This window comes from Engystomops pustulosus, chromosome 5 (assembly GCF_040894005.1).
Source record: "Engystomops pustulosus chromosome 5, aEngPut4.maternal, whole genome shotgun sequence".
NCBI classification, from domain to species: domain Eukaryota; kingdom Metazoa; phylum Chordata; class Amphibia; order Anura; family Leptodactylidae; genus Engystomops; species Engystomops pustulosus.
This window is the reverse complement of record NC_092415.1, coordinates 189,399,339-189,414,891: the sequence shown is the minus strand read 5'-3', so window position 1 is coordinate 189,414,891 and position 15,553 is coordinate 189,399,339. Positions and strand designations below refer to the sequence as shown.

At 41.4% G+C, this 15,553-nt stretch overlaps 1 protein-coding gene across 1 annotated transcript; it reads right to left on the bottom strand.

Annotated features, from left to right (window-relative positions):
* Window positions 1-4,026: 4,026 nt before the first annotated feature.
* Window positions 4,027-15,553, bottom strand: LOC140133649 (patched domain-containing protein 3-like). The gene is made up of 4 exons (XM_072154094.1): window positions 14,735-15,553; window positions 10,854-10,975; window positions 8,949-9,094; window positions 4,027-5,997 (listed from the first exon to the last, which is right to left on the bottom strand). Exons 1-4 carry the CDS (start codon window positions 15,473-15,475, stop codon window positions 4,331-4,333), a joined length of 2,676 nt encoding a protein of 891 aa, XP_072010195.1. The 5' UTR covers window positions 15,476-15,553; the 3' UTR covers window positions 4,027-4,330.

Here is a 15,553-nt window from a genome sequence, read left to right as displayed (position 1 = left end):
AATATTCTGACTTTCAGACAGCTTGATAAATCTGCCCCATTGAGAGAATGGGTGACAAGATGGGAAAAAAACTCAATTTCCTGGACATTAGCCAGGAATATCAACTTTTTCATGCTATGTAGGCCAGAAGTTGGCGTTCAAGACATGATAAATGCCCCTATGAATGGATTTCTGTGAACATAACCACTGGGCTGCAAGGAGTTGGACATTTGCCTCAGTCCTGATTTTAGAGGGTTTCCCCTCATGTAAAGCTCAACATTTCCTCAGAATTTTTCAGGCGACTTCACAGACAGGTGTGTTTCCAGTACAGCACCAAATTCTGTAGACATTTAACGCAGAATTGATCCACAACATTCCCATGTTACTACAAAAGCTATGTAAGTAAATTGGTGAGTATATTTTTTCTTCTGGGGACACTGTCAATGGTCTTGACATTGCTCGGAGATTTTCTTGTGTGAACTATGACTGAAGGCCTGTTACTTAAATGCTAACAACAATTTACAGCTGTAAAATAGTTTGTGAATTGTGTCATATGAGCCATCGATGGCTGTCTACTGCTGTATACTGTTATCGGGACAAATAACTGGATGCGCAATTTACGGCTGGATATATTTCCCGATGGATGCCTATGAGACCTGGCTGCAGTATGGCACGAGGTAAGTGTGGAAAAGATAGAGCATACTCTATCGTTACCCGTAAGTACAGCCAGGTTTTCCTATGGAGAGGGGAGCAGTGAGCAGCGCTCATCCTTCCAACTCTCTAGCCAAACGTGTTCTACACCTGGGTCCCGACCCGGGCATAGCACATGTTTCTGTGCAAGAAGCCTTACTGCTGTATATTAGTGACTGAACTGTATCACATATACCAGGGATTTCTGCTTCTACTATATATTTGGGGTTTTATCATACTAGTGTCTGCAGATGATTACCTGGACCAGGCTTGTTTGGAAACCCTGCCTTATCATGCTGGCTGGAGATAATGCCGGGTTTATTATAACCATCTCTCATTAATACCACAGTGGCCTTGTAAACCTAAACATACCTTCTATTAAACATAATCATCCATTATTTCACACCACCCCTTGTGCTTTTCTTGTTTTATAGTGTTCTCTATGATTGTGATCGACGTACCCTTTCATACAGTAAACTGTGCATATATTACCTTATGTTATAGATGTAATGTGTAGTCCTCAACGAGAGCCTAAATAAATGCTTGAATGGCGCCTGTGTATACATGTTGCACCTCAAGGACATGGAGCCAGATTTTGGTCCATTACAAGAGATGGTTGTCTATATTGATATTCTCACTGAGCTGATGTCTCTAATGCTTCTATAATTTTACAACTCCTGGTCCATCTTCTCCCCTATGCCGAGAAGTGGGGGGAAAGTAATTTACAAAATCCTCGAAAATGGGGCGTTCCTCAGCGTCTATATTTGAGCCTGATTGATACTTACAAATAACATTTTTCAATTTGAGATGCACTGTACAAGAACTGCTGGGATCTGCTGGTTCAGAAGGAAAAAAACAGACACATAAGATGACATAATCAGTATAATCACTGCTTTATAGTGTAACTAGGCCAAAAATTAGCATAATTCATAAGTCCAGATCTTTTGTCTTTCATAAAGTATATAACAGTACTAAAGACAAATGCTCATCTGTCCTTTTTTCAAAAAAGCATCCAATTACAATTTTGACACTGAGAAATCTATGGGGGGCATTTATCAGGGCTTCTGTGCCAGAAAAGTGGTGTAGATGTTGCACCCCTTCCCCTTGGCCAAGGTTCTCTACAAAAAGGGGAACCAGGACCGCCACATACAGTGCTCAAAAGGGGGGAAAGGTCTTGTAGGGAAATATTAGGGGGATGATCGCTGACTTGGGCCCCTGGGAGATAGGTGTTGTGGGTCAGCGTGATGTTTAACCCTTTCCAACAAGGGCTAGCTTCCAGGGGATTAATAGAGGAGTAAATTATTTGCCTTGTGGTGATGGCGGCGTCCTAAGAAACAACTCTCACACTTGTGCATTTAACTGCAAGGCCACCGGCCACCTTGTTGAGCTATCCTCCTTAACGTGCTCCTCATAGGCTCTGCACTGTGCTAGCTGTGCTCACTCACTCTTCCTCTGCTTGGCTCCTTAGAGCCCCAGGCTCTTCTCTAGCTCCTCTTACACTCCTCAGCACTGACCACATTGCTGTCTCCCTCAGAACTCACTTACTGGGGCAGATTTATCAAGCTGTCTGAAAGTCAGAATATTTCTAGTTGCCTATGGCAATCAATCACAGCTTCCCTTTAAAATATTCATGAGCACTGGTAAAATGAAAGCCGAGCTGTGATTGGTTGCCAATGGCAGCTAGAAATATTCTGACTTTCAGACAGCTTGATAAATCTGCCCCACTGACCTCTAACTCCTCCTTTCTTCTTCCCATAATCCCCCAGTGCTGCTCTAGTTACCTTGGTAAGTCGACCCCCTTCTCCAGCATTTAACCCCCTTAAGGAGGAGATTTTCCATTTTCCAGTCACAGCCACGTATTGTCAGTTCAACTCACTCGAATGAGAAAAGCTTCTCTATCTATCGCTCTCTTATCTGGACCTTCTGTTTTCCAGCCAATAGCAGCAGAAAGAACATTAACTGAATGGGTGAAGGGGTCATTGTTTTGCCAAATTCCATTATACAATTTATTTACATAAAGCAGTAGTTGTACTTATATTTGAACCTTGAATTTGGACTTGTGAAATCAATTATTTACATGATATTTATCATGTAATTTTGCCCCAAATCACTCTTAAAAACAGGCAGGAATCTAGAAATGTACAAAAACATTTTTTACTTTTGAATTTTTTTGCATACACATTAGAAACTTGTTTTACTTGATAGGTAGCATTATTTTTTTTTAACAATTTATCTGGTACAAATATAACTTTGAGCAACGCACGCCGATGTACAATAAATATAAATGTCCTGCTTTTAAAACCTGCTACCATTTTGTTTGCCTATTCTGCGGCCCAGCTTCAGAGGCATAACTAGGAGAGGCTGGGCCTCATAGGAGACTTCTGTATGGGGCCTCCCTCAGAAAATATACATACTTACATACTCAAACATTTATACACCTTTGCACACATACACACATTTGTGCACTGATATATACATTTATACACTTACACATATGCTGATCACATGGCGGAAGGAAACGGCAGGTATTAGTGATAAAAGATCCCTAGTCCTGTCATTCTGCTGTCCCCTATCTCTCCTCTAAAATGTCTTATTTAGCCAATTTGTGCTGTGTACTGTGGAAGATGTGCAGAATAATATGAACACAATGGTACTCATCCTTCATTCTTAAGTGTGTCAGGTCATATTCTGAGGCCCCCTGACACAGCGAGCCCCATAACAGCTGCTATGGCTACTACCTCTTTGGATGTTGCATAACGACACATTTTTTTGAAAGTTCAGGACAGCTACTCCTGGAATGGTGCTAGATCTTAATTAGTCAAAGGTCTTAATCTGCCAAGGGATCTATAATACTATCATGACCATGTTTCATCAACCTCATGGGTTGGAAGAAGCTGATTATATGGTAATAACATACTCAAGGATCAATTTTCCCTCTAGGATATTGCCTGGAAAATGTTATGCATGTTGTGCATATATTGGACAAACAGAGGCAGCAGCTTCCTACCGGTGGCTACCAGGTATATGACCTAACTTTTCTAAATAGGTACTGTGTAAATGGAAACCTTTCAGGAGAAACTGACTTAATAAACCCCTACCAGCATGTTGTCAAGTAGATGAACACTTTCTAGATTGTGTTTCTTTTATGACCCATCGTGGTGGCATCACCAAAAAAACAACCTTGAAGTGAGATGTGAATTGTTTGTATAAAGTCAAGAAGGCGGAGAGTTTAGCACCGCAGTCCTGCTCTCCCAACTCAGAATGTCCCCTTCACTGTAATTGGTGGGCCTGCATCATGTGACATCACCAACCATATTTCCTGAAGTCTGATACATGATGTCCTTCACAGCAGAGGGAGGCCATGAAAGAAACATCAACTGGAAGGTGTTAACCCGTTTTACAACATACTGATAGTGGTTTATTCGGTAGAATATCTGCTGACAAGTTCCCTTTCAATCTTAATTCATATTTAAATTTTGTATTGTTTGTTAAAATCAGCAATTTTGGAAATTCACCTTTTTGCTTGAGAAGTAAGAAATAAATGTCAAAATAAAAAAAAAATAGAAACAACTTGCAATGAAGCTTGTTTTTCTGGTCTAATAAAGTGGATTTGTATTGGAAGCACATCAACTGTGTGTTCATTCCATAAGTAAATTCATTATTAAGGGCATTTAGGATCAGCATTTGTAGATTTCTTTGGGAAATGTGTAACTATGTGGTCATAATCATTTAAATATGTGTCTTTCATATCATTGTCTAAGCTTTGCTCATCTATATCTGCTGCAATCTTTGTAGCCTCATTGTGTGTCACACAACTACCGAAGAATGTGAAAAATACAGGAAGGAAAACCAGTCCATGCATCATACCAAATGCAATAACAAGGAATATGATCTTAAAAAATGTCCTGAAGATGTAACTCTCAGCTGCAGAAAGGACAATCACCCCCAGGATGGTGGACACAGCTCCCTGCACTATAGGATACCCCAGAGAATGTAAGGCCTCGATCACCCTTTCATTGGCTTTGGTGTTGTGGTTGGAGACATAAGCATAGGAAATGTGAGCAGAGAAGTCTACAGAGAATCCAATGCAGATGACGAGGTTGATCATGGAGATGGAATCTAAGTTGACATCCCAGTAAGCCATGAAACCTGTAACACCCACTATAATAGATGCTATGGTGAATGTCACCCACAAGGAGCACAGAGGATTTGGAATTAGGAGGATTGAGATCACAAACATGGTGGCCGCAGCAACTGCAGTGTTCTGTATGGTGTTTGATATGATTACAGCATATTGGTCAAAATAGATAAACGCTGGGTGATAGACAAGAACCGGGATCTCACACGTCTTTGCTGTATGTCGGACTTGGTTTAATAGGTTTCTCTCATCCACTGCTGATGTAACATTTACTGTCTGGATAAAGAAACGGGAAGCTTTTATATTGCCCGACTGAATGTCCACATCTTGCCTAAAATCTGGGATTGTAGTAAATAATACTAATAAATTCCCCATAAAGTTGCTTTTGTCACTAATGTTCAAGTTCATCTGCTGAGCCATCTCTCTATACACTGTGAACCAGGACTCGGAGAGAGACTTACTAACATAGGGATCATCTATAAAAGACTCCATACACCTGTCAATTTTTCCCTGAACATCTAAATCCCAGTATGAAAGCTCCTCAGTCACCACAACCATCACTCTAGGACCGTACTCTGAAAAATATAAATCTTCATCGTCATAGAAGGAACGAACATAAGAGCTATCAGTAGCTAGATTACGTAAGTCAATGCCTTCCTGAACCTGAAAACACCCATATATACTGCTGGCCAGATATCCTAAGTACAAAAGAAGAACAAAAATCTTGGTCCAGATGTTATTCAGAAATGGTCCATACTGATTCCGAAAAAAACTGGTGACGGGATGATCAGTCTCTTTACCAGAGATCTGGCTGTATCCTCCACCAACACAGCACATGTTATAGGCAGAAGATCGATGGGTGTCTTTCTCTTCTGCCACCTTCTTACAAATGAACCAATGCCTGTTACTCTCCTCTCTTCTGCCATTGAGAGCTAAGAAAGCCCCAAAGCAAGTGACGTTATACAGGAAGCAGAACAAGATGGCCGTCCCAGTGTATATACAGAATGACTGCACAGACTGGAAGGAGGTCAGAATTCCAATGTAGAAAGCTAGAACATCTGTGAGCGTTGTGATTGTTATGGAGACTGCAGCCTCAGCGTATGTATCGGCCATTCTGTCTTCAACTTTATCCTTTACTTTAGTTTGTTGCCAGCTGGAAATCATAATGAACATATCATCCACCCCGACACCTACAAGTAACAGCATTAAAAGTATTGTAACAGTAATCTCTGTAAAAATAGACAAAGGTGTTTTTTTATATACAGGTCGTTGAATTAGAACAAACAAATCTAAAGTTTCTCTCTGTAAAACATTCCATTGTATTAAGACAGAACCAAAAAGTAATTGCCCTATAAAGGACAGGTGAATGATAAATTAGCATTTTATAGCCAGGTAAATTTTCTAAGTTAATTTCTGTTCAATGGAGATGTAAGATAATATGAATTAAAATCTTAGGGATCAATTAGGTTCACATTAAGGAGATTATCAGCAGAACAGTGATGATTTTTACCCTTGTTGCGTCGAAAGATTAATGTGCATCAGATGGTGAAATATGAAAATGAAATGCAGAGAAGTTACCTCATTTAGGAAATAACATCTCTCACAAAATGAATCAAGGGGTTACTAATTATTTTCACTAGGGTAAGACCACTTGAATTGGAATCACCCAAGATGTGGCCCCATATTTGATACTACAACTATGAAGAAATTTATCATGGATAAATAATTCTAAATATCTTAAACATGTTATGTAATCCCCATGTCCCAAAGCGGGGAATGTTTCAATGGAAAAATACAGAAACATAAAAATGTAAAACGGCATTGGAGGCAAAGGTTTAATGAGAGGATGCTGTTCTACGAATCTTTCTCTCTCTCGCATTGGCGTAGTTTTTCACTGATCCGTTGTCCGTGGAAAAATTATGAATCATGTCTTTTTCACGGATGTGGATCACGGAAGGAAATAGAAGTCTATTGGTCCGTAAAAAAAAAATAGATGAAACATCCGTTTTTTTTTTCACTGATGAGGCTGAAAAACCAGGCGTGATGCTTTCAGAGCAATCTTACACCATTATTGTTTTTTGCAGACACAGAGACACAACAGAGACAAAATGTAACGGATGCGCAACTGAAGCTGAACATCAATGCCAATGTGAAAGAGCCCTTAATGACAGGGTGCGGGTGTTAAATGTGAATTAATGATGTGATGATATGCTAAATATGAATGCCGGTGCTAGCACTGACTGCGGGTGTTACCAGTGGGTGTTTGCTGCAATTTCCAGCAAATACCCACCTTGTATGGAGAGAGCTCGGTCCATGAGCACTCTCCATACATTCGCAGCCGGCATGTGACGTACTATTACATCTCATGTTGCCAAGGGGTTAATGTTTGCAAGTAAATATTTGTATGTGCGATATACACTCACCGGCCACTTTATTAGGTACACCTGTCCAACTGCTCGTTAACACTTAATTTCTAATCAGCCAATCACATGGCGGCAACTCAGTGCATTTAGGCATGTAGACATGGTCAAGACAATCTCCTGCAGTTCAAACCGAGCATCAGTATGGGGAAGAAAGGTGATTTGAGTGCCTTTGAACGTGGCATGGTTGTTGGTGCCAGAAGGGCTGGTCTGAGTATTTCAGAAACTGCTGATTTACTGGGATTTTCACGCACAACCATCTCTAGGATTTACAGAGAATGGTCCGAAAAAGAAAAAACATCCACTGAGCTGCAGTTCTGTGGGCGTAAATGCCTTGTTGACGCCAGAGGTCAGAGGAGAATGGGCAGACTGGTTCAAGCTGATAGAAAGGCAACAGTGACTCAAATCGCCACCCGTTACAACCAAGGTAGGCAGCAGAGCATCTCTGAATGCACAGTACGTCAAACTTTGAGGCAGATGGGCTACAGCAGCAGAAGACCACACCGGGTGCCACTCCTTTCAGCTAAGAACAGGAAACTGAGGCTACAATTTGCACAAGCTCATCGAAATTGGACAGTAGAAGATTGGAAAAACGTTGCCTGGTCTGATGAGTCTCAATTTCTGCTGCGACATTCAGATGGTAGGGTCAGAATTTGGCGTCAACAACATGAAAGCATGGATCCATCCTGCCTTGTATCAACGGTTCAGGCTGGTGGTGGTGGTGTCATGGTGTGGGAAATATTTTCTTGGCACTCTTTGGGCCCCTTGGTACTAATTGAGCATCGTTGCAACGCCACAGCCTACCTGAGTATTGTTGCTGACCATGTCCATCCCTTTATGAGCACAATGTACCCTGTAACATCTGATGGCTACTTTCAGCAGGATAATGCGCCATGTCATAAAGCTGGAATCATCTCAGACTGGTTTCTTGAACATGACAATGAGGTCACTGGACTCAAATGGCCTCCACAGTCACCAGATCTCAATCCAATAGAGCATCTTTGGGATGTGGTGGAACGGGAGATTCGCATCATGGATGTGCAGCCGACAAATCTGCGGCAACTGTGTGATGCCATCATGTCAATATGGACCAAAATCTCTGAGGAGCTTCCAGCACCTTGTTGAATCTATGCCACGAAGAATTGAGGCAGTTCTGAAGGCAAAAGGGGGTCCAACCCGTTACTAGCATGGTGTACCTAATAAAGTGGCCAGTGAGTGTATTTATTGCTTGTAAATCTTTACTGCTTTCACTTTGTAGGTTAAAACTTAATTTTTTTAATTTAATTTGTTAGTGCCATACTATAATTAGGGATGAGGGGTGAAAGAACATTCAATTTTTTTTGGGGGGAGTCCCTATAAACTTCATTTATAGCATATCCTGTGGATAACCCATCTACACTGTTACAGTTAGACTAGCCTGTCTGAGGAAGTGGCTTATGATAGATGATATGTTTGATGCATATTTAAATATTCTTCCTTAATCTTGCACCAGCTATTTTTTGACAAAATTCTTGTGCAAATTTGGCACATTATAAGCCACCAATCTACAGCCGTTTCCCACTAAACCACACCTCCTTTCTAAAGAAAATATGGCATATGCCTGAAATATACATAACGAATGCAGTAAAAAGCATGCATACTTGTTTTTTTGCTACAAATTGAACTAATTCTTATGCATGTAGCTTAGTAATTCTCCACCAATGTTTCTTTTTTTAACTTACCAAGAATGAGGAATGGTGCATTCGCAACAGTCACTACAAAGGGCACTCCGCATAGTAACAAAAGGCCAAAACTAGAGAGCACAGCCAATCCAGAAGAAATGACTCCAAATCCGGCCACCCAGAATTTGTTCCTCACACAATCAAGTCTGTAAGTAAATCAAATCCAAAATGTAGAAATTTTTGGAAGATGCAACTATTGCTTTGGAACTATAACATAGAACATATACTGTTATGTATAATTATATTTGCATGGTAATCAATTGATTAACTAAGACCAATCCTGCATATAGAACTTATATTTACTTGCTTTAAACATTATCAATAATAAATAACAAATTAAAGGTTACGAAATAAAACAGTGTGCATAACCATTTCTCAATACGTGTGACTCAATACGTGAGTCACTAGTGATTGTCACCACTGATTGGCCACAGCAGACACGTGACTGCCAACCCTCCCTGACCAACCGAGGGTGAAGAATTAAATTTTTTCTTGCTTCCATTTCTATTAAAATTGTAAAAACCAGATAACCCCTTGCTCCGACGCTGTTGATCAGCATTGAATAGGCTAGCTGTCACTCGCAGCCAGAAACACCAAAATGACAGGCGACTGTGCGAATATTGTGCGCAGTTCTAGCCTATATAATGCTCTTCAGCAACATGCACATGCACGTCGGAGTAGTTCTCACTCGCAGCCGGCACTGTATACAGTGGGGGTCATTTACTAAGGGCCCGATTCGCGGTTTCCCGATTTGTTACCTGAATATTTCTGATTTGCGCCGATTTCCCCTGAATTGCCCCGGGATTTTGGCGCAAGCGATCGGATTGTGGCGCATCGGCGCCGGCCGGCATGCACGCGACGGAAATCGGGTGCGTGGCCGAACGAAAACCCGACGGATTCGGAAAAACCGCCGAATTTAAAAAAAAAAAACTGTCGCGGAGCTTGCACTTACCTTCACTCAGCCCGAGCCGGTGAACTCCAGCGCGTTCCGATGCTTTTCAGCGCAGCAGCGCCACCTGGTGGACGGCGGAGGAACTACCTTAATAAATCCCGGCCGGACCCGAATCCAGCGCAGAGAACGCGCCGCTGGATCGCGAATGGACCGGGTAATTAAATCTGCCCCAGTAAGTACTCTTACTGGTGTTGGTGCTGAAATGACAAATACGGAAATGTCAAAAAGAATGAAGTGACTTAAGATGAGGGGAGTGCCGAGGGGCATGTGGAGGGGCAGGTTTGCAAAGCAGGATAGCTGTAAGACGGTGGAGAGCTGTATTGAAGAGCTTTCCTGCCTCCTTGACTGAATTTCTTAAAGAAAAGTGAGGGAATAAATAATTTTTCCAGCAGGGCAGCAACCTACTGGATCATCACTAGAATGTTTGAAACATAATTACAGTCTTGTATAAGGTACTAACTTAGGTTTATTAAAAGGGTATTCTCCTTTGGGCATTCAAATTTAATTTTATTCATTGCCATAGCTGCCTCGGATACGACTACCCTGCACTCTGGCAGCTGTGGCCAGACATGTGCTATTGATCCCTGCCCAACCACCTGGCTTCAGCATTTATTACCACAGGACACCTGTAGGACCTGCAGTAACTCCTGTACATTTCATATACAAAAACTTTTTTGTTTCTATGTGCAATCACTCCAGCAGAGGTGGTTGTATCCAAGGACACAGTCTAGTGTCTATGGGACCATATGACTACATTTATGAGAAATTATCTTCACACAGGTCATTTTTTCTTTAATAACATCTAATTGAAGAAATGTTTATACATGGCAGATTAATGAAACTGAATATAAATGCCCAGATGAGAATACCCCTTTAAGTTGACAAGTTCCCTTTCAATGAGGTTGTAGCTCTGAAGTCCCATCTTTATTTGGCAAACGATCATGTGATCTTACCTTATACATGACAAAATAGAAAAGAATATGGTGATAAAATAGGTAATGGAAAACAATGGAATTACAGACTTTGTGATGCCGTCAAATTCCTGCTGCCGTGATAGCGATGTGAAATATGATACCTACAAAAGAAAATGCGATGAGAAAACATCAGCGTTGAAGCGAACCGTAATGTGTAACATACTGTTTAGAGAATAAATATGAAAAAGGTCCCAGACGATTTTAGTGTAAATGGGAATAAACCCAAAACATATGAAATATAAAGTAAAAAAAAAAAATAATAATAATAATAAAAATTTATGCTAGGTAATGTTTTTTTTTTTCAATAATAAACATTATTGTATAATGTATAATCGTTGGAGTCACGAGCAGTCTTGAGAACCTGAGTGAAGTTGGCCCCCCCACCTTGTCCAAATCAAACAAAATTGGTGTCAAACGTTTGTGCTACATTTGTGCTGGTTTGTGCAGCAGAAATTTTCGTATCGTTTTTAAGATATTCATGAAAGTTTCCAGAGGTCATCAGAGGTCAACCAGCCCGCCCAAATTGCCCAAATTGCCCAAACCAAACCAAACTGGTGCCGAACAATTCTGCTACGTTTGTGCTGGTTTGTGCTGCTCAATTTTTTGTTTGTGCTGCTTTTGTTTTGAAGGTATGTTCAGGTTTTTACATAGGTTAAATGTGTTTAGGCTGAACTGGTAAAAAAACAAACCTAGTGACACTTCCCTGGTTTGACCACCAGGGGGAGCTAGCAAACACATTGGGGCAGATTTACTTACCCGGTCCATTCGCGATCCAGCGGCGCGCTCTCTGCGCTGGATTCGGGTCCGGCCGGGATTTAATAAGGTAGTTCCTCCGCCGTCCAGTAGGTGGCGCTGCTGCGCTGAAAAGCATTTTAACGCGCCGGAATTCACCGAGGCCGTCTGAGTGAAGGTAAGCGGGTCCCGAGCGACACATTTTCGGTTCTTAAATGCGGCGGGTTTTCCGAATACGTCGGGTTTTCGTTCGGCCACGCCCCCCGATTTCCGTCGCGCGCATGCCGGCGCCGATGCGCCACAATCCGATCGCGTGCGCCAAAATCCCGGGTCAATTCAGGTACAATCGGCGCAAATTGGAAATATTCGGGTAACACGTCGGGAAAACGCGAATCGGGCCCTTAGTAAATGACCCCCAATGTACTTTGGAAGAAATGACCTCTGGAAAAAAGTATGAATATATTAAAAATAACAGCGGCACAAACGAAAACTTTTGCTGCACAAACCAGCACAAACATAGCACTAACGTTTGACACCAGTTTTGTTAATTCGGTTAATGTGGGGGGGCTGCTTGAACTTTTGACCTTTCATTTTTTGTTCACATATTCAAAACAAAAGCAGCACAAACAAAAATGTGAGCAGCACAAACCAGCACAAACATAGCAGAATTGATTGGCACCAGCTTTGTTTGGTTTGGGCAATGTGGGGGGTGCTGGTTGACCTCTGATGACCTCTGGAAACTTTCATTAAAATCTGTGCCAAAGTAAATTTTTTGCTGCACAAACCAGCACAAACGTAGCACAAACATTTGACACCAATTTTGTTTGATTTGAACAAGGTGGGGGGGCCAACTTCACTCAGGTGTCATGAGACAGGGATCAGTGGAGCAATAGAACAGATACATGGCCACTGCTCTTCACTTGTATAATAGACAGTATATACTGTACTTGGCTACGTGTTTCAGTCTGTGAGATATGAAAGAGAAAGTGGTCAGACACACGCACCAACAAGTAGTTTGTATTTAGACATGCGTGACTTAATCTTTGAGACAAGCATATGGCAGGATCAGAAAAAGAGTTTTTAACCCCATAGATACCATGGCCGGATATTGACTGCAGCATCTAATAGGTTACAAATGGAGGCAACTCCATCTATCATCCATTTGCATTCTGCAGTAGTGACTGTAGTTTTCTGAAGGCCAACATGGCATCCGAAAATGTACGTCCAGGTCAGCGGTTAGTTCAACTGCTGTCAACGTTGACAACAGTGTCAAAGGTCGGCTGTATTCGACAGCCAGCCTCTCGGTGGTAACAGCTGGGATCACAATCCCAGCTGTTTAACCTTTTAGGCATTCTATATCTGTCCCCGTCACGATCGCCCCATCCCCCTTCCACCGGTTTCGGGGGGGGGGGGGGGGGGTTGCTGATTGTCTCCGTGACCTTCAGTAGCACAATGACAGACCCTGTTGTAGACAGGATAGGTCAGTGTGCGTGTCAGGCTGACTACTGTAATACACGACCATACCGTACATCAGTATGGCAGTGTATTACTTTGAACAAGCGATCAGATGATGAGTGCAGTGTTCTATATAAGCAATCCAGTGATCGCAAGTGTCTCAAAGTAAATTCGATAAACTTTTTTCTTTAATAAAATATAAATCCAAGTCAAAATAAACCTAAATGCTCTCCCACTATTTGTGTCCTTTAAAAATAAAAAAGCTTGCACGTTTTATGTATCTTCCCGTGCCAGGTCTCAAACTGTAAAACTACAATTGCCCCCCAGGCTGCAGCTACACAGGCAATAACATCCTCCCCATCCCCGAAGCAGACATTGGCATATTTTTGTGCATATTTTATATTTTTAACATTTTAACCTTTTAACCTTTTTTTAGGTAACCCCTTCCCGACGCACGCCGTACTAGTACGGCGCTCACTGGGGCCCGGTGCATGGAGAGGGCTCGCGGGCCGAGCCCTTTCCATAGCCGGAAAGTCTTTGCTGCATATTGCAGAAAAGGCTTACCGGTAATACCGATCCGCCATCTTGTCGAGGATCGTCGCTCCCCGATAGCGTCACGGGGAGCGTCGATCCATCGCCATGGTAGCCTCGGGTGTTCCGAATACCCGAGGCTACTTCGTTTTAATCCATGCATTACAATGTGCTAATTTCCTTTAACCCCGTAACAGGAAATAGCGTCCAAAGTCGAAAATGGCATTTTTTTGCCATTTTGAAAAATATAAAAAAATTTATAAAAAGTGATCAAAAGGTTGCACAGTCCCAAAAATTATAGAAATGAAAACGCCATCAAAATTAGCAAAAAATGACACTACCCACAGCTCCGTACACCAAAGTATGAAAAAAATATTGGCGCCAGAAGATGGCAAAATAAAAAAAAAATATTTTGTACAGGAGGTTTTAATTTTTTTAAATGTATGAAAACATTATAAAACCTATACAAATTTGGTATCCACATGATCGTACCGACCCAAAGAATAAAGTAGACATGTCATTTGGGACACAGAGTGAAAGCTGTAAAATCCAAGCCCTCAAGAAAATGTCGCAAATGTGGTTTTTCACCATTTTCACTGCATTTGGAATTTTTTTCCCGCTTCCCAGTACACGCCATGGAATATTAAATACCATCACTATGAAGTGCAATTTGTTACGCAGAAAATAAGCCATAACACAGCTCTTTATGTGGAAAAATAAACAAGTTATAGATTTTTGAAGTTTGTGAGTGAAAAAACTAAAAAAGGCCAAGTCGTTAAGGGGGTAAAGGTGGCCACAAAAACCTATCACAAGGCCAGATCCTGCATCAGAGAGCAACGTTGATTCAGCAAGTGATGCTGCTAATGTTTTTTTTTTAACAATGTATGAAAAATTGGTATTCTGTTCAGGTACTCAGGCTTATGTGTATTATTATAGATGATGGCAACATCTCAGTACCTATAGCAGTTAAAAAGATAAATACATAGTTTTCTGTGCTCAGAAAGTGACTAGGCAGAGACACCAATTAAAACAATTCCATTTTTATGCAGTATGAAATTTGACAAAAGAAAAAAATTGTTACTGAATAATTAACATTTCACTTGTTAAACTTTTCCGCAGCTCATTAAAATGAATTACGGTACCTTGATTTCACCGAGCTGTAAGTCATTCTTTGAGAAAAATGTGATAAATTCGTTGATCCACTGCAGACTCTTTTCTTTGTCGTTCTCATCGTCTTCTCTCAGATAATAAACTAATTTGATGGCTTTGGCTTTTTGGACAATATTTCCTGAATTCAGTTGCACTCCCCCCAGGTATGTCCCTATGAATGTTCTATTTCTAAACATGGGGTATTGTATATGTATTGTCTCTATCAGACTCACATTGCCTTGTACTGCAGATAGAAGGGGATTAGGTGAGATACATTTGGGTCCCTGGACCTCGGCACACAGTTGCTGAAATGTGAGAGTTGTGTTAGTTGTAGGATCCATCACGGTGAAGTTCTGCACCATCTCATCCAACTTCATGAGTTCTTCAAACGTGTCACTGTTTAGGACATTATCAGATGTGCTCACGGCCAAGAGAGAGACAAAGGAACCTTCTGTGTACAATCGCGATGCAGAAAACTGTCCTGCGTCATTGGTGGGAAAATGTGTCCTTACAAATTCGCGCTCAGTTTTAGCCGGACCTCCAATTGGTGTGAACTGTTCTTCAATGTCATTCGCTTGTCTCTGAGGTAAAAAGTAAAACCCAGCTCCCAAACCAGCAGATAAAACAAAAGGAATAAGAAGGAACCACCAGGGGTACCTTCCCACCAGCTTACCAAGCCACCTGAAGGCTCGAGAGAGAGGTCTCTGTATACAGTCTGTGTGACACCTGGACATTCTCAATCCTTGCTTATCTACAAAGAATAACAAGTGAAAAGTTTAGACAGTTTCTTTATACATAGATATATAAATCAG

Coding starts and splice junctions, on each gene's coding strand:
- LOC140133649 (XM_072154094.1), bottom strand. CDS start 15,475: ATGTCCAGGTGTCACACAGACTGTATACAGAGACCTCTCTCTCGAGCC. Junction 10,976..14,734: donor TACAGCTCGGTGAAATCAAG/GTACCGTAATTC, acceptor TTTCTTTTGTAG/GTATCATATTTCACATCGCT. Junction 5,998..8,948: donor TGCACCATTCCTCATTCTTG/GTAAGTTAAAAA, acceptor TGTTACTTGTAG/GTGTCGGGGTGGATGATATG.